Raw genomic sequence first — 20094 nt, 5'->3', positions numbered from 1 at the left:
GGATGAAAAAACAGACTTCTGCAACTTGATGGCTGAACGCCATACTCAACATCCGGGACTAGCATTAGCCACTCTAGCATAGTTGTGGAAAACTGGGGGATGTAACTGCCCCACCCCCCAAAAAACAAAACATTCCCAACACTTTCCCTGGCTGCCACTGCTCTTGCTCAACAGAAAATGTCCTCTGTGTCATCACAACTTTTGGAGAAATTTCAACAAAACGATGTTGTGGTAAGTTGATCAAATGTTTTTACATTTGGAAAAAGTTGTAGATATATGAAGTTAGATCTATAATTGTTATTATGGTGGTGAGGACAGCACTTTTGAAGAGCAACCAGGCATCCTCTACTGACGGGATGAGGTCAATATCCTTCCAGGATACCCGGGCCAGGTCGATTGGAAAGGCCTGTTCGCTGAAGTGTTTTCGGGAGCGTTTGACAGTGATGAGGGGTGGTCATTTGACCTCGGACTCATTACGCACGCAGGCAATGAGGCAGTGATCGCTGAGATCCTGGTTGAAGACAGCAGAGGTGTATTTAGAGGGAAAGTTGGTCAGGATGATATCTAAGAGGGTGCCCATGGTTACGGCTTTAGGGTTGTACCTGGTAGGTTCCTTGATCATTTGTGTGAGATTGAAGGCATCTAGCTTAGATTGTAGGACGGCTGGGGTGTTAAGCTTGTCCCAGTTTAGGTCACCTAACAGTACGAACTCTGAAGATAGATGGGGGGCGATCAATTCACATATGGTGTCCAGGGCACAGCTGGCGGCTGATGGGGGGTCTATAGCAAGCGGCAATGGTGAGAGACTTGTTTCTGGAAAGGTGGGTTTTTAAAAGTAGAAGCTCGAATTGTTTGGGTACAGACTTGGATAGTAATACAGAACTCTGCAGGCTATCTCTGCAGTTGTTTGCAACTCCGCCCCCTTTGGCAGTTCTATCTTGTTGGAAAATGTTATCGTTAGGGATGGAAATTTCAGGATTTTTGGTGGCCTTCCTAAGCCAGGATTGACACGGCTAGGACATCCGGGTTGGTGGAGTGTGCTAAAGCAGTGAATAAAACACATTTTGGGAGGAGGCTTCTAATGTTAACATGCATTAAACCAAGGCTTTTATGATTACAGAAGTCAACAAACGAGAGCGCCTTGGGAATGGGAGTGATGCTGGTGGCTGCAGGGCCTGGGTTAACCTCTACATCACCAGAGGAACAGAAGAGGAGTAGGATAAGGGTACTGCTAAAGGCTATAAGAACTGGTCGTCTAGTGCGTTCGGAACAGAGAGTAAAAGGAGCAGATTTCTGGGCACGGAAGAATAGATTCAAGGCATAATATACAGACAAGGGTATGGTAGGATGTGAGTACAGTGGAGGTAAAGCTAGGCATTGAGTGACGATGAGAGAGATTTTGTCTCTAGAGGCACCATTTAAGCCAGGTGCGGTCACCGCATGTGTGGGGGTCATAAGGGCTAGCTAAGGCATATTGAGCAGGGCTGGAGGCTCTAGGGTGAAATAAGACAATAAACACCAACCAAAACAGCAATAGACAAGGCATATTGACATTAGGTAGAGGCATGTGTAGCCGAGTGATCATAGGGTCCAGTGAGTAGCTAGGCGAGCTGGAGACACGGCGATTCAGACAGCTAGCAGGCCGGGGCTAGCAGATGGGCGTCAGGGGGACGTCGCAACGGGCGAGCCTGTTGAAACCACCTCGAACAGCTACGTCGGCAGACCAGTTGTGATGGATCGGCGGGGCTCCGTGTCGGCAGCAAAGGGTCCAGGCCAATTGGCAAAAGAGGTATTGAAGCCCAGGAAATGTCTGATGGATCTCTTCGGCTAGCCGGGAGATGGGCCTAGCTCGAGGCTAGCTCCAGGCTAACTGGTGCTTGCTTCGGGACATAGACGCTAGCCAGGAGTAGCCACTCGGATAGCAGCTAGCTAGCTGCGATGATCCGGTGTAAAGTTTCAGAGCCTGCGGTAGGAATCCGGAGATGTGATAGAGAAAAATCTGTCGATATGCTCAGGATTGACATCGCTCTGTGCAGACTGACAGGAATTGACCGGGCTGAGGCTGGCTGATGTCCTAGTTAACGGTGATGACCGCTAGCAGTGGCTAACTGACTACTAGCTAGTAGCTAGTTAGCTGGCTAGCTACTGATGGGGGTTCCGGTTCTAAAGTATAAAAAAATAGCAGATCCATACCACATTGGGTGAGGCGGGTTGCAGGACAGTATGTTGAAATTGAGATTAAAAATATATACGAAATATATACTTCGAAAACGATACATACACGGGACAAGACAAAGACAAAGACGTCTGACTGCTACGCCATCTTGGAAGAGAAAAATAAACACACATATTAGTCTCACATATTAGGCACAGTTTGTGCCCCACCAGAGTCTCCTGCGCTTCATGGTTGACATTGCAGTAGGGATGCAGTATCTGAGTTCGAAGGGGTTTCTGCACAGGGACCTGGCTGCACGCAACTGCAACGGCATGTGAGTCCACCAGGGGATGCCATTCAGTCAGTGTACATACATGGGAGCCCCACATAAGGCCTCCTTGTTCAAAGGAAGACTGCATCTGCCCACACCATTTGTATTCAGCTTGGACTTACTATGAGATGGACGCTACCAACAAGTTCAATGAGGATGGATAAGGGTGTTCAACGACATAGTATAAAGCCAAAAAAGTGTGTGTGCGTGTGTGTGTGTGTGTGTGTGTGTGTGTGTGTGTGTGTGTGTGTGTGTGTGTGTGTGTGTGTGTGTGTGTGTGTGTGTGTGTGTGTGTGTGTGTGTGTGTGTGTGTGTGTGTGTGTCTGCGTGCCTGTGTGTGTGCCTGCCTGCATACGTGTGTGACTTTCCTAGGTTGGGGGATGACTTGCGTGTGTTTGTGTGGCTGACTCTCCAAGAAGATATACAGCAACAAATACTACAGGCAGACAGCGGTCGTCCGCATGCCGGTCAAGTGGATGGCCATAGAGAGCCTATTAGAGTCCATTTACCAGCAATAGTGTCGTGGTAAGTCACACCTGACTCGGATGACTAAGAGATCACTGGCATGACATCTGACTGACTCATAAGTAGTGCCAGGAGTTTTTCCTGACCATGTGACCTGTCCATGAAAAGGCCTGACTAATTCGCTAGCAGAGGCTAATCATAATGAATGCATGTTTATAACTGGCTGTTATGTCAATTCATGTTTAAATTGAAGAAAGTGTGTGTGTGTTCGTGCGTGTGTCTGTCCCTCTACTACAGTGGTCATTTGGGGTCACCATGTGGGAGATGGTGTCCAGGGAAAGGACACCGTATCCTGGAGTCCACAACTATCAGCTCCTGGAGATGCTGAACACTGGACACAGACTCAAACCACCTGAGTGTGATAAGAAGCTGTGAGTCCTCACTTTATTCTAGTCTAGTTTAGTAGTGTGACATCACATGTTATGGAATCACATGCTATGTTGTGTAGCTCAGTGCATGTTCACAACAGCTGATGCTAGTTTTGTGACCCTAGATACTGTGGCCATTAGCCACTGTTTGCAATTGAATGTGTGAGTGCAATAATTCATTGAGAACTATGATTTATATTTCAAGAAATATGAACATACGTTAACATATTTTTGCACCAACGTTCACACATAACTTGCTGTATTTAGGGATTCACCCAGTTTTCAGATTCACAAAGAGTTGTTGACAACTTGGGCCCCATTTGTAAAAGAAAATTATGTTTTTATGTAACTATGTAACCTTTATTTAACTAGGCATGTCAGTTAAGAACAAATTCTTATTTACAATGGCGGCTTACCCCGGACGACGCTGGGCCAATTGTGCGCCGCCCTATGGGACTCCCAATCACAGCCGGATGTGATACAGCCTGGAATCGTACCAGGGACTGTAGTGACGCCTCATGCACTGAGATGCAGTGCCTTAGACCACTGCGTCACTTGGGAGCCCCAAAGTAACGTGCTGCTGGTTTCTCCCCTTAATATTTATTGGCTAGCTTCTGGACCGCCCCTGTAATTCTGCAGCCCTTACTAATTAAATCAATGGGAGCCTTAAGCACAATAGGCTGTAACTGAGTGTTGAGCATGTACACAGAGGTGACATTGTCTGTGTAATTAATCAGATGTCCCCCCTGCCTCTCTCTCTCCCCTTCTCTATCTCAATCCATCTTCCTTTCCCTCTTTCTGGTACTGTACTGTCTCACTTTTCCTTTGTTCTGTCTCTCTCCATTTCTCTTCTTCTTTCTGCACTATATATCTAGTTATCTCTCTCCCTCCAGGTATGAGGTGATGCTGAGTTTTTGGCACATGGAACTGGGACAGAGGCCTGGTTTCAGGGAGCTTGGGGAGAGGCTGAAGGCCCTTCTGTGTGAGCTGCCACCGCTGGAGGCTAGCCAGGAGGCCCAATACATAAACCAGGGCCTGTAGGCTGCCAATGGGGTGCCAACGAGCACGGAGGACACAGCAGCCTCGATTTTCGAGGAGGGCGCGGTAGGGAACGTGTACCTGCCCACCCCTGTGGGTTTGTGGCTACTGCTAAACCTCCACCCAAGAAAGAGGAGGAGGACTCACCCAAGGAAGAGAAGGAGGAGGAAGGATATCTGTTGGGTATTAAAAGTGGATCTGCTGTGAAGACGGTGGATAATGAAAGAGCCGTGGGTGTTTTTATAGATGCTTTTCGTGACAGAGAATCTACTCTTTAAACCGTGCTCTGGTGTTTTTGTGTTTCAGTCAGTTTGGTGTTTAATGTTCTGTCAACTACAGTAATCAAAGCGTGTTTGAATGTATTTATTCAATGTGTTAGCTCTGTGGTTAGATGTCAGTGCACAAATCAACTTAGCAATCAATTCAAATCACCTTAACACTTTTATATTTTTTTGACACCACATTCCAAAAAGCAAATTCTGCAGGCTCTGGTTTTGTCTGATCTTGATTATTGTCCAGTCGTGCAGTCCAGTGCTGCAAGGAAAGACCTAGTTAAGCTGCAGCTGGCCCAGAACAGAGCGGCACATTTTGCTCTTCATTGTAATAAGAGATATATATACTATGCATGCCAGTCTCTCTTGGCTAAGAGTTGAGGAGAGACTGACTGCATCACTTCTTCTTTTTATAAGAAACAATGTGTTGAAAATCTGAAATTGTTTGCATAGTCAACTTACACACAGCTCAGACACACACACTTATGCCACCAGACATGCCACCAGGGGTCTTTTCACAGTCCCAAAATCCAGAACAAATTCAAGAAAGCGTACAGTATTATATAGAGCCATTATTGCATGGAACTTCCTTATTTGAGCAATTTCATATTGCTCAAATAAACAGCAAACCTGGTTAAAAAAAACCAGATAAAGCAACACCTCGCGGCACAACACCTCTCCCCTATATGACCTAGATAGCTTGTATGTATGCATTGATCTGTAGTGTGCCTTTAAATAAAATGTATGTAGTACTGTCCTTGAGCTGTTCTTGTCTATTGATGTTCTGTGTTATGTCATTCTGTATTATGTTTCATGTTTTGTATGGACCCCAGGAAGAGTAGCTGCTGCTTTTGCAGCAGCTAATGGGGATCCTAATAAAATATGTACAGTGTATCTCTGTGTGTGTGTGTTGCAGGCAGATTACAACAGCTGGGCATTACTAGCCTAACGACTCACACTAAATAATTCCGCTACTTTGTCGTTCGCTACATACTTTAGTCTGAGACTGCCATCATCGAAGTCGTTTGTGGTGACGAGGGGCACGAGGAGCGTTGTACAAAACAAAGTCATCAGCTATTGGATTGTTTCTAACCAATCAGAGTATCAAAGCCAATGACGAATTTTCAAAACCACCGCTTTACCCACGTTTTAGGCTCTGGCCCAATCCATCGGTTTCTGGACCAATCAAATGGACCGGAATTCGGTGAAGGATCAGGGGGGTACTGGGCGGATTCGATTATGCCACGAGGCACCGGTCTATGGCCCTTGACATGAACAGGCAAAAGCAGTGAGGGAGGAGCGCCCTTCTCAATTCGAACAGTAATCTGCGCTGCTAAGTCATGTTATGAACATCTTTTACATAAAATATATGTTTGAATTTTCAAACTAGTTTTCATTAGGAAGGCAGATGAAGCGTTTTTATCAAAAGCAATCACTTTGGCATGTGAAAGCACGTAATCCTACTCATTACTCCACGTGCTTAATTACGACACTTTTGTCACAGGCTTTGAATGGGGCACCTGGCTCACGCCTGGGAGTCAGCCCGTGTCCAAAACGAATGTAACCAACTTTCACCAGGTGTAAAACACACCTACCTGGGTGCCCGGGATTAATCGAATCGCCTCACTGATATAATAGTGCCGGAGCCGATGGCTCCCGTTTTACGGGCTCTCAACCAATTGTGCTATTGTGTGTGTTTTTTCGCATTATTTGTAACTTATTTTGTACATAATGTTTCTCAATGTCTTGTATGACCGAAAAGAGCTCCTGGATATCAGAACAGTGATTACTCACCTCATACTGGACAAAGATTTTCGTATGCGAAGGATTTACTTCAGACACCGGACAAGGCCCAAATCCACATAATTCGCATGAAGAAGAGACGGTCGGGTCATATTCGGGGTGCTTTGTAAGAATCGAACGGCGAGTGGGTAACCTGCCTCTACCATCAGTCCTATTAGCCAACGTGCAATCATTGGATAATTAACTGGATGAGCTCTGATCAAGACTATCCTACCAACGGGACATTAAATACTGTAATATCTTCTGTTTCACTGAGTCGTGGTTGAACGACGACATGGATAACATACAGCTGGCTGGGTTTTCCGTGCATCGGCGAGATAGAACAGCTGCCTCCGATAAAACAAGGGGTGGAGGTCTGTGTCTATTTGTCAATAACGAAATCTGACATGAATGAAGTCTCAAGGTTTTGCTCGCCTGAGGTAGAGTATCTCATGATAAGCTATAGACCACACTTTTACCAAGAGAGTTTTCATCTATATTTTTTGTAGCTGTCTATTTACCACCACAGACTGATGCTGGCACTAAGACTGCACTTAATGAGCTGTATAAGGCCATAAGCAAACAAGAAAATTCTCATCCAGAGGCGGCGCTCCTAGTGGTTGGGGACTTTAATGCAGGGAAACTTAAATCTGTTTTACCTCATTTCTACCAGCGTGTTACATGTGCAACCATAGGGGGGGAAAAACTCTGGACCACCTTTACTCCACACACAGAGGCGAGTACAAAGCTCTCCCTCGCCCTCCATTTGGAAAATCTGACCATAATTCTATCCTCCTGATTCCTGCTTACAAGCAAAAACTAAAGCAGGAAGTACCAGTGACTAGCTCAATACAGAAGTGGTCAGATAACGCAGATGTTAAGCTACAGGACTGTTTTGCTAGCACAGACTGGAATATGTTCTGGGATTCTTCCGATGGCATTGAAGAGTACACCACATCAGTCACTGGCTTCATCAATAAGTGCATCGATGACGTCGTCCCCACAGTGATTGTATGTACATACCCCAACCAGAAGCCATGGATTACAGGCAACATCCGCACTGAGCTAAAGGGTAGAGCTGCCGCTTTCAAGGAGTGGGACTCTAACCCGGATGCTTACAAGAAATCCTGCTATGCCCACCGACGAACCATCAAAAAGGCAAAGCGTCAATACAGGACTAAGATTGAATCATACTACACCGGCTCCGATGCTTGTTGGATGTGGCAGGGCTTGCAAACTAATATAGACTACAAAGGGAAGCACAGCCGTGAGCTACCCAGTGACACGAGCCTACCAGACGAGCTAAATTACTTCTACGCACACTTCTAGGCAAGCAACACTGAAGCATGCATGCGAGCACCAGCTGTTCCGGATGACTGACGATGTGAGTAAGACCTTTAAACAGGTCAACATTCACAAGGCCGCAGGGCCATACGGACTACCAGGACGTGTACTCCGAGCATGTGCTGACCAACTGTCAAGTGTCTTCACTGACATTTTCAACCTGTCCCTGACTGTGTCTGTAATGCCAACATGTTTCAAGCAGACCACTGGGACTATCCCTGTGCCCAAGAACACCAAGGTAACCTGCCTCAATGACTACCGGCCCGTAGCACTCACGTCTGTAGTCATGAAGTGCTTTGAAAGGCTGGTCATGGCTCACAACACCATTATTCCTGAAACCCTAAACCCAGCCCAATTTGCATACGGCCCCAACAGGTCCACAGGTGACACAATCTCTATTGTACTCCAAACTGCCCTTTCCCATCTGGACAAAAGGAACACCTACGTGAGAATGCTATTCATTGACTACAGCTCAGCGTTCAACACCATAGTGACCTCAAAGCCCATCACTAAGCTAAGGACCCTGGGACTAAACATCTCCCTCTGCAACTGTATCCTGGACTTCCTGACGGGCCACCCCCAGGTGGTAAGGGTAGGTAACAACACATCTGCCTCACTGATCCTCAACACGGGGGCCCCTCAGGGGTGCGTGATCAGTCCCCTCCTGTAATCCCTGTTCACCCATGACTGCATGGACAAGCACGACTCCAACATCATAATTAAGTTTTCCGACGTCACAACAGTGGTAGGTAGGCCTGATCACCAACAACGATGAGACAGCCTATAGGAGGAGGTCAGAGACCTGGCAGTGTGGTGCCAAGATAACAACCTCTCCCTCAAAGTGATCATGACAAAGGAGATGATCGTGAACTACAGGAAAAGGAGGGCCGAGCACACCCCCATTCTCATCAATTGGGCTGTAGTGGAGCAGGTTGAGAGCTTCAGGTTCCTTGGTACCCACATCACCAAAGAGCTATCATGGTCCAAACACAGAAGACAGTCGTGAAGAGGGCACTACAATGCCTATTCCTGAGAAGATTTGGCATGGGTCCTCACATCCTCAAAAAGTTCTACAGTTGCACCATCGAGAGCATCCTGACTGGTTGCATCACTGCCTGGTGTGGCAACTGTTCGGCCTCCAATGGCAAGGCACTACAGAGGGTAGTGCGTACGGCCCAGTACATCACTGGGGCCAAGCTTCCTGCCCTCCAGGACCACTATACCAGGCGGTGTCAGAGGATGCATAAAAATTGCCAAAGACTCCAACCACCCTAGTCACAGACTGTTCTTTCTGCTACCTCACGGCAAGAGGTACCGGAGCACCAACTCTAGGTCCAAAAGGCTTCTTAACAGCTTCTACCCCCAAGCCATAAGACTCCTGAACAGCTAACAAAATGGCTACCTAGACTATTTGCATTGCCTCCCCCATGTTTACGTTGCTGCTACTCTCTGTTTATTATCTATGCGTAGTCACTGTACCTACATGTACATATTACCTCAATTACCTCGACTAACCTGTGCCCCCTGCACTTTGACTCTGTACCGGCACCCCCTGTATATAGCCTCGTTACTGTTATTTTATTGTTGCTCTTTAATTATTTTAAATGTTTCTATTTTCTTCTTCTTAACTTTTTTCTTCTTCTTATTGTTTAAGTCAGTTTATTTAGTAAATAGTTTAACACTGATTACATGTTGTTTTCGGCGCATGTGACAAAATAAAATTTGATTTGATTTTGAGATGTAGACATATTGCGGAGAAGGAGAAGAAACTAACGTTGTCGCGGAGTAGCGTTTGGCCTGAGCAAGGAGTCTGGGTAGCCAGGCAAGGGAATTACCTTCTCTAATGTTGTGCCACAATGTTTCTCCAACTTGAATGTTTAATTGTCCATGACATGTCAACTTTAATAAAGTTGTATACTTTTTTCTAATGAACATTGTTTTGGGGATTTCTTTGAAACTCATAATTACATAAAATTATAAAAATTTTCCTTTTTCCATTGAATTCAAATTTGCAATAATACATTGTATCCATATACTTATGCATATAAAAAAGGTGTGTACTTATCTTGATGTGTGTTTTGTCCAATATTTTTATTGAATTTATTTACATTTTTTAATCCCAGCCCCCCAGCCTTTTGCCTTTTGGTAGGCAGTCATTGTAAATAATAATTTGTTCTTAACTGACTTGCCTTGTTAAATAAAGGTTAAATAAACACAAAGTCCCCCATGTCTAGGTAGACTTTGAACTACAACTCCCAGCATTCAGAGTCATTCTAGATTTGTCCGTAGTGCCACGTCATTTGATGTCACTGCCGCACCTGCGCAGCCATCTTGTACTTTGAGCGAAGAGCGGACACAGAAAGAAAGAAAAAGAAGGAAATTAACCTGTCAAATCAGACGAAAATAGGAATGTCTGTAAACGTTATATAGCCTCATAACGATTAGACAGCCAAGAAGGACAAGGGGAGTTAGAAAATACGGTGAAAGACGTCCAAGTGCCTTGGATATTGAGACCGACAATCCATATTTGCCTTTGAAAGCGGAGTGAGCGAGAGGAGGAAGGAACAGTGAAATCGCCGATAGAAACATATCCCGAACGTCAGTCAAATCATGAATCCAGAATAGTGAGTAGACTCTACCACTCCTATATTTTACACTCCCTTTCGTTTTGTAAACTTATATGCATAGATCGAACACGTTATTGTAGTTTTATTGTAGTAGGGCGCGGGCAATTCCATAAATGTGAGTCTCGAGCGTTTTTTAACTAATATTCAGCCAACGTCAGCTGATCGCTTGTTCGTGCCACATTGTCAGCTAACTATAGATGGCTAACTAGCATACGTTTTACATAAAAATAGCTAGCTATAATGTAATTGTTGTCAGTATTGTCAACGAACATAGCTAGTTAGTCCCTCAAACACCTGTCACTTGTATGTGGCCCTGAAATGAGAGAACACGCGCATAGAAACCCTGTTCTGTGCGGTAGCGAACGGAGAAATAGGACGTGGTGCTGAAACGTCGTACCGGCCCACTAACTTACAGTAGCAAAGCTATCTTGCTGCCTATGGAGATCTAACGTTAGCTAACAAACACCAATGCTTGCTTTGAGATCGCTTTGTCATTAACAAACACACACCCTCCGTTCTGTGATGGTGCTCTCTAACGTTAGTGTGTAACGTTAGCTAGCTAACTAACGTTATGTTAGGGCCAAAACATAGGTTGCTACTTGCTAACTTTACGAATAGATTGGCTATGTGCCGGGTGATAGCAATTTAGCCAGCACATGCCGTTTCCGTACATAGCAAGCGTATGGACGTCGACTCAGAACGCATAGGTGATTTGTTGTAAAAGCCTCTTATCTTCGTGAATGTGGGAGACATCGCCACATCACATCAAAGTCTGCGTTTGGGGAAGAGATTGCCACATACATGCAGCCTGTGTTAGTTTCCATAGCATGGAAGTTCTTTGGCAGGAAAAACATGCCACATCTCAATTTCAGTAGACACAAGAATAGCTCTGTCATTGCGCCACTTCTGTGCAGTGGAAGTGTGTCGAATGCACGTGACCTTGTTTTGCTGAGAGTTGATGTGAAAGTACTACACCATAATATTTACTTACGCACAAACATTTCTGAGAGTTCCATATCGGTGAATGAGTTCACCGTGTACTGGCTGTGGCCCTGCTACATGTCCTATTTAGAAGTTGTTGCTTGAACACAACTTGATATTGGTCAATCGGTTGGTTGCCTCAGGAGTGTCTCTCAGGAGTGTCTTTCCCCACACTTTCTCTCTATTGGGCCTTAGCCTAGAATTCTAGGCCATCTGTCCGAAGTGGAATAAACTGACCAACATAACATCAGTAGGGCTTATGACTGGAGTTAAGTAGCAACACTGTTTAGTATGTCTAGTCTTTGGTCTAATGCTGGATGCTTTAATTTCAGTGACTACCTGTTCAAGCTCCTCCTTATTGGTGACTCCGGTGTGGGAAAGTCCTGTCTTCTGCTCCGCTTTGCTGTAAGTATAGTTACCGTATACTATGACTGTATACAGTTATTTAGTAAGTGTCGTGTAGGTGCCTTGTGTCAAAATGCAGCTTCCAGAATCTGACTGTTCTCTCTCTCTCTCTTCTGCCCTCTGTAACTCCTTCCTTTTCTCCAGGATGACACCTACACAGAGAGCTACATCAGCACCATCGGCGTAGACTTCAAGATCCGCACCATCGAGCTGGACGGCAAGACCATCAAACTGCAGATTGTGAGTGAACAGTGAACACTGCAACATGCCGCTACCCACACCACCAACTACAAATAAGAAGTGGCTGTTTTAATTAGAAAGCTTAGCCCCAGCTATTGCTGTTACGATGAACATTTGAGGGTTTTGCACCGCTCACAGCTGTGTGATCTATTTTGCGTCGCTCGCGTGCATGTGTGATCTCTTATAGTCTAATAGGATGTAATAGGATACTGTGTTGGTAGGAGAAAAGGCTGCACCGTTACAGACGGATACATCTGGTTAAACAGGAGGAGCGGCTCCCCCCGCCAACTCCTGATGTTATAAAGGCTTGATTAGATTTGATAAACGGTTCAGTAACCTAGTTATGTTGCTTAGTTTTACGTCCTGTCTTTGCTCTGTAGTTTAACACCTCGCCCTAAGGCTAAACAACAGGCCTGGGATCCAGTTCTGTTCCCACCATGGCTCTTTAGATGCAAGGAGAGGAACTTTAGACGTTAGTGTGGTATTCTAATGTCCATAGATGCCTAACTAGTGCTATTCCAAGTGTTTTCAAGACAGGAATGAATGGAACTTGGGTGATGACAGGTGTGTGTGTGTGTTTAGTTATTTAAATTTGCCTGTTTCTTTTGTTTGCATTAAACAACTATCTCTCCCCTCTTTTGTAATTCTCCACTCCCTCTCTTCCAGTGGGACACTGCTGGTCAGGAGAGGTTCCGCACCATCACCTCCAGTTACTACAGGGGCGCCCACGGCATCATCGTGGTCTATGATGTCACAGATCAGGTGGGTTATTAGTTCAAGGGAGATCTATGCTTAGACCTAAGCTTAATACTCTATTGTTTATTTTTGAAGTCAAAATATTGTACTTCCCAAGTTCTTTTGACTTTCAAAAATGTCTAATTGGCATAATAATAAAAAATCCCCATAAAAATCTTTCAGTTAAAGCTAGCATTGGATGTGTCTCAATCCACCGCATCCGTCGATGTCGCACTTCCGCATCTGCGGTGAAAGGTGACACAGAGCTAGAGCGGTGTTTGTCAGACCATGAGAGATCCCGAAAATCAGTCTTATCACAAAGTCAACTATCGTCCGAACGGTTTCGTCCACAGGCCTTACAAGAATCTTTTGAATGTCTCCCTGTACCAGTTGAAAAAGGAATGGAAGTAATAATGGAAACTGTTTCGTGCCAAAAACAAGGGGTTAAATAAATGTTTTTAAAAAATCTGTATATAAAATTTTTCCTGATCTTTCTTATATCTCTCAGATATGAAACAGACACTTCAGAACAAAGTTCCTTTTTGGGGGGGGAACTATCTGTTGTTCCATGTACTGAATCTGTTATTCAATGCTTTTGTATGGGCTAATAGCAGTTAGGCCAAATACAATTTTCTTTTTTTTTCTCCAAAATGACACTTCAAGGGGTCTTACATTTCAATATCAAAATGATCATTGGTATGACCTTCTTAAAACAATTCCATATAGCTTAGTAGAACCCCCTCCCTCCCCCGGCTTAGACAGGGCTTAGACTCTTATGGGTAAAAATCTCTAAAAATCTCCACTTTCTCACATGCCTGTAGGATAGGCAGCCATGCACTGTGTGACTCATCGCATTCTGTCCTGTGTGCTGTAGGAGTCCTACAACAACGTGAAGCAGTGGCTGCAGGAGATCGACCGCTACGCCAGCGAGAATGTCAACAAGCTGTTGGTGGGGAACAAGTGTGACCTCACCACCAAGAAAGTAGTGGACTACACAACAGCCAAGGTATGGCTACAGGGGCATTTCTATGATTTGAGGACATTGGGGGCTTACCCCAAAGCCAGAGGGTTCCGGGGGCATCCCCCGGAAGAAAAATTGAATTTCAACTGCTGCATGAATGCATCCATCAGGTGCACTTTGAGATGAACATTAAGAGATTAGATCTACTCAGAATTTTTGTAAATAAAAAAGACATACAAATTTTAAAATAATAATGTGGGTGAACAATCCCTTTAAAATAGGGCTTGATAAAAGTCCTGCAGGGAGGTGTGTTTCCCAAGTGGAAGGGATTTTAAAATATTCACGCTATAACAATGAATTACTCCATGTCACCTCACCTTCAACAACAATCTGAAGGTGGTTGAGGCTGACATGTTGCAAAAATGTGTCATCTTACTGTATATAGGCAAGATATTTTACGTTTACGAGCTTTTGAGAGTCCTCTTGCCATATCTGCATAGCAGCTTGTGCACACGACTAAAATGACAGAATAATTGAGGGAAGAGACATTTCAGTATAGCCTATTCTCCTTTTTATGACTTACAATCAACATGTCCATGACACAACTTACCTACATGAATGGCAAAAAAATGCATAGCTTCTTGTCATATTTATTTTCGAAGGCACAAGTGCGCATAATAGATTTCAAAGAAGTAGTTACACCAGCAAAACTGTAAGGAAGTGACATACTAAAAAGAATGAGGATTAACAGTACTGTTCTTGCTGAGAAGCACACTAATTATCCTATAATATGATATCCCATCATAAGGAATAGATGTTCCATTGACTTACATCAGCTAATGTGAAAGAAATCAATTCAACAGAAAATCTCTTGAAGATATCATGGCATAGCCTACGTCTTTCCAGGGCTACACCCTACCCAAATGATTATTTATTTGATTAGAATAAAACGTATACTTTTGGGTTCACTATCTTTCTCCACGTGCCGTCTTAAAACACATTTCTGCCTGTCCAGTTACCAGATTGTTAGCTAATAAGGTAACATGACTGAACAAGCTTGTTTGTGGACACATGTTTGTCAAACATTTCATTCCAAAATCAGAGGCATTAATATGGATTTGGTCCCCCCCTTTGCTTCTTTAACAGCCTCCACTCTTCTGGGAAGGCTTTCCACAAGATGTTGGAACATTGCTGTGGGGACTTGGGTGATTAGGCTCACAGTAGGCTTTCCAATTCATCCCAAAGGTGTTCGATGGTGTTAAGGTCAGGGCTCTGTTCAGGCCAGTAAAGTTATTCCGCACTGATCTCGACACTGATCTCATTTCTGTATGGACCTCGCTTTCTGCATGGGGGCGTTGTCCTGCTGAAACAGGAAAGGGCCTTCCCCAAACTGTTGCCACTAAGTTGGAAGCACAGAATCGTCTAGAATGCAATTGAATGCTGTAGCGTTAAGATTTCCTTTTACTGGAACTAAGGGGCCTAGCCCGAACCATGGAAAAACAGCCGCAGACCATTATTCTTCCTCCACCAAACTTTACATTTGGCACTATGCATTTGGGCAGGTAGCGTTCGCCTGGCATCCGCCAAACCCAGACTTGCCCGTGGGACTGCCAGATGGTGAAGTGTGATTCATTACTCCAGAGAACCGGTTTCCACTGCTCCAGAGTCCAATGGCGGCGACCTTTACACTACTCCAGCCGACGCTTGGCACTGCGTATAGTGATCTTAGGCTTGTGTGGAGCTGTTCGGCCATGGAAACCCATTTCATGAAGCTCCCGACGACCGGTTCTTGTGTTAACGTTGCTTCAGCGTTCCCGTTCTGTGAGCTTGTGTGGCTTACCACTTCGCGGCTGAGCCGTTGTTGCTCTTAGCCATTTCCACTTCACAATAACAGCACTTACAGTTGACTGGGGCAGCTCTAGCAGGGCAGAAATGTGACGAACTGACTTGTTGGAAAGGTGGCATCCTATGACGGGTGCCACGTGAAAGTCACTGAGCTCTTCAGTAAGGCCATTCTACTGTCAATGTTTGTCTATGGAGATTGCATGGCTGTGTACTCTGTTTTGTACATGTGGCTGAAGTAGCTTAATCCACTAATTTGAAGGTGTCCACATACTTTTGTGTATATATGGTGTATCAAACAAATGGGCTTCTCGCAGTCCGCTATTTTATTATATAATGTTTTTCTCCCCAATTTCGTGATATCCAATTACGATCTTGTCTCATCGCTGAAACTCTCCAACGGGCTCGGCCGTGTCATGCGTCCTCCGAAACATGACCCACCAAACCGCGCTTCTTAACACCCGCCCGCTTAACCCGGAAGCCAGCCACACTAATGTGTCGGAGGAAACACCGTTCAACTGACAACTGAAGTCAGCCTGCAGGCGCACGGCCCGCCACAAGGAATCGCTAGAGCGCGATGAGCCAAGTAAAGCCCGGCCAAACCCTCCCCTAACCGGATGACGCTGGGCCAATTGTGCGCCGCCCTCTGGGACTCCCAGTCAAGGCCGGTTGTGACACAGGCTGGGATCGAACCCGGGTCTGTGGTGACGCCTCAAGCAAAGAAGATATTATCTCCAGTCAAATTTATCATATCTTTTGAATGGTTCGGGCGCACACAGTTTTCAGTAAAGTAAAAGCGAAACCATATCCCTATGGCATACTACCTAGCTTGTAAGTTATGGAAACTCATATCAGATGTACAGCCTGCAATTTTGAAATTATTCATCCATCAAAAGGTTCTGGGCACTTCACAAAACACACTACATTTCAGGCACTACACAAAACAATTAAGTTGCTAATTTTGTTGTTTTGAGCAGTTGATTTCTCTAGAAAGCTATTTCCTCATCAATGTGGGAATACAAAATCGAGTTGGCTCCTGAGGTGATCAATAGCGTAATATTGGATCTTTAACTTATTTACAATTTTCTTTAATGCATTTTCAACGCAGACAAAATACAGACCGTACTTTTCACATTGAGACACTTCACACAATACCAATATTTTTAAAATCCTTTCTGTCCCTCCCTGCAGCGTCCTATTGCTTTATATTTAATGAACATAATACTGTTTTTTAGTATTATTATTTTCCCCATGGTCAATACTACAACAGCTGGGTATTACCTTGTATGTTTTTATATCTATGTTTAACCCCTATCTATTCTGTCCCTGTCTGCCGCCTGCAGGAGTTTGCCGACTCCCTGGCCATCCCGTTCCTGGAGACCAGTGCCAAGAACGCCACCAACGTGGAGCAGGCCTTCATGACCATGGCTGCTGAGATTAAGAAGAGGATGGGACCCGGGGCCACGGCCGGTGGGGACAAGCCCAACCTGAAGATAGACAGCACCCCGGTCAGGCAGTCTGGCGGGGGATGCTGTTAAACCGGGCCCTGTTCTGGATGCTCACCACCTCCTCCCGTCCCTCTCTGCCCGGGGCTTCACCTCCTCCACCTCTCCCTCCTCCACTTTTCACCCCTCAGCCTCCCTTCCATCTCCATCTCCCTTTCTCTTACCCTACAGTGAACCAATGGGAACAGGGTTAAGCGAGGGATGGGTGGTCAGGGAGAGGTTGAGAGAAAGGGGTGGAGTTGAAGGGCTAGAACTGGGGGCTGACTTGAAGACTATCTGACCTAAAAAAGTGTATGGGGAATAATAGTTAGATAGGTAGGTAGGGGTGAGGGGGGGGTTTGAGGACCTTTTTTTTTCTTTTTCATTTTTGCTGAGCGATGAGGCAGGAAGGTAAACAGATATGAGAAAAGATTGGTATTGATTTAGAGGGGAACTGGGTGATAGAAGATTAGGTTTTAGATTCTGGCGAGCGCTTATCTCTCTCTCTCCCACACACACACATTGAAAGTGGGTCGGAGTGATTCTGCCATTCGAGATAGTCACAGGTATGGGTCTCTTTTTCCTTCAGGCTATGTCGTTCATTGCAACCCAGTGAAAGTCATATAGCAAAATTAAGTTTTGTTTGCTACAATAGTCATCTGTCTATTGGGTCTATTTTATATGTTGGGGTGCCTTGTAGTCATGTTAAAGTCTGTCTACAGCATAGATTGAGTCACGTGTACCGTCTGGTCCACGTTTTATGGCTCAAATGCAAAAGTAACACTCATGTATTCATGACTATCCGTCCGTTAAACAAACTGAATTGGCATTGGAGCAGAAAGCAGACAGTTGTGCCACTACCAGAGTACTAACATTCTAGTGAGGCGGTGGTGAGTCATCGAGGTTATTAATTGATGGGGATGCCCATTTGTTGTGCTTTCCTCCAATCGCTCGCTTTTTCTGCCTCTCATCAACAGACGGGGGACAGAGGAGAGACTCATACACTGCAGTCTGTGTGAAGAGGGTATTCTGGGGGGTGGTGGGACTTCTCGTAGACTGCGTGCTTTAGGTTGATTCGACACTCCATGCAGAACATGAGAGCTTTTGGTCAAACTTGGAATCACTCCAATCCCTCTCCCTCCATCCTTCTACATGGAGGATGTAGTGAGAGAAAAGGAGAGAGCAAGACATTTCTTTTTGGCTCTGTAGTATATGGTGTTAGCCCACATCACTCCTCCTGTTAGGATTTCACATATTAAAGAACAAGAATAAAGAAAATAACACATAAATATGTGAGATACGCTTAGGTCATGTTTGTATGTCTTTAAGTTGTCATGACACTATAACATTATAAATCTGCCCTGAATGCTGATTTGCTGACAGCTGTGGAATATCAGACCGTCTGCCATGGGTATGACAAAACATTTATTTTTACTGCTCTAATTACGTTGGTATCCAGTTTTATAATAGCAATGAGGCACCTTTGGGGTTTGTGACATGGCAATATACCACGGCTAAGGGCTGTGTCCAGGCACTCCGCGTTGCATCTTGCATAAGAACAGCCCTCGCCGTGGTATATTGGCCATATACCACAACCCCTCGGGTCTTATTGCTTAAATATACCCAAGGTGGTTCTTCAACATACACAGACAGTACACACACACACACACACAGATAAATGGGAATGACATACTGTAGTACTAAGTTAGGGGCGGGCGTAGATAGGGGCTTGGGCAATGCAACTGATATTCAACAACGAATTAATAGGACATTGCTCTGACACCACAAATTGGCAATATCCTACATTCTGTTTTCATCTTAATAGATTATTATTCATATTGTTTCATAGGTATTATTACAATGATTTTATTTGATATTGTTATTTTTTTTGTAGAATTATTATTATTTTCTAATCAAATTGCTTGAAATGCTGTCAAACTTACGTTATTGGGTGGGTGGGTCGGTTGGGATGTTTTTTTTTTGTTGTTGCTAGGTTTGACCGGGTCGGGGGAGTTTGTCTATGAAAGCTACTGTTCCCTCCTGTGCCTTACTGGTCTCTTAAAGATACTGACCGCATGCGTTACTTATGTAGCATGTCACAGTCACACCACAGGTTCTTTATGCCTTGGCCATGACCGACTTCTCAGACCGTGTTTCCATTCCCCCCCCTTTGTCGTCACGTGTCCAACAATGCATTTCCTTTATGGTTGTCACGGTTTCATGTCAGTTAGTGTGGTTGCTAAGAAGCGTAGCTAGTGCGTCACGGTTTAAATGGCCCAAGATGACCTAATTATGTTCAAGCGGAGTCCCTACTCAGACCGAAGTCTCCATACTGTACTATGACCACATGTCAACTCATTACCTCAGAAGCTCTCTTTAGATCAGTGCGTGAATAGTGTTCTTCAATGTTCATCATTGTCAACTGCTGGTTCCTGTAGCCTCTATAGCCTAAGACATTAAGTGTTCGGCAAGTCAGAATGTGTGTTAATGGTTCCGGCTGTCCTGATTTTTCAGCGGCATTCCTATGGAACTATGGAGCCTCGCAGGGATGTGGAGAGAACCCTTCAACCCCTGACCTTAACCAACACTGGTGGTTTTTAATTGAATGCGCTGCAGTACAGTGAACAAGGCCTCTAAGCTTTTGTGTTCTAGACAACAAAGACTATTGGCTTTCGTTGATTATTACAACCTCAGTTTTCAACCCTTTTTTCCCCCAAGACCGTTTTACGACTAGAAGTAGGCACGGTTACAATCGGACTTTGGGAAGATCTGTTCTCTGGCTTTGGTGGGAATTAGGGTGACATGCTGAGAACCAGGACTAGACCTAAAGACGTGACAGCACTATAGTGGGCCTGTATGTGTGTGGAATTGATACGCAGAAAGTGATATTCCTTTTGTCTTTACGGTTTTCCCTTGTCTTGGTCTTGACAGTCTGAAATCATCCAGGTGTGTGTGTGTGTAACAGTTCTAATCTTGTGCCTGTATAGCTATGTAAAGTGCAGAC

The 20094-nt window shown here is 44.8% G+C and overlaps 1 protein-coding gene and 1 long non-coding RNA gene across 2 annotated transcripts; both read left to right on the top strand.

Annotated features, from left to right (window-relative positions):
• The first annotated feature begins 3255 nt into the window (after positions 1–3255).
• LOC139561674 (uncharacterized) lies at positions 3256–5446 on the top strand. The gene is made up of 2 exons (XR_011672185.1): positions 3256–3382; positions 4255–5446. It is a non-coding gene; the product is annotated as an uncharacterized lncRNA (long non-coding RNA).
• A 4602-nt stretch (positions 5447–10048) lies between these two features.
• On the top strand, positions 10049–18379 carry LOC139561344 (ras-related protein Rab-1B). Its single transcript, XM_071378370.1, has 6 exons — positions 10049–10439; positions 11756–11828; positions 11973–12068; positions 12735–12830; positions 13678–13809; positions 16950–18379. Exons 1-6 carry the CDS (start codon positions 10426–10428, stop codon positions 17142–17144), a joined length of 606 nt encoding a protein of 201 aa, XP_071234471.1. The 5' UTR covers positions 10049–10425; the 3' UTR covers positions 17145–18379.
• The last annotated feature ends 1715 nt before the right edge of the window (positions 18380–20094 follow it).

This window comes from Salvelinus alpinus, chromosome 31, assembly GCF_045679555.1.
Source record: "Salvelinus alpinus chromosome 31, SLU_Salpinus.1, whole genome shotgun sequence".
Taxonomy (NCBI): domain Eukaryota; kingdom Metazoa; phylum Chordata; class Actinopteri; order Salmoniformes; family Salmonidae; genus Salvelinus; species Salvelinus alpinus.
Note: the sequence above shows the minus strand (reverse complement) of the source record. Positions and strands in the feature narration are given on the sequence as shown.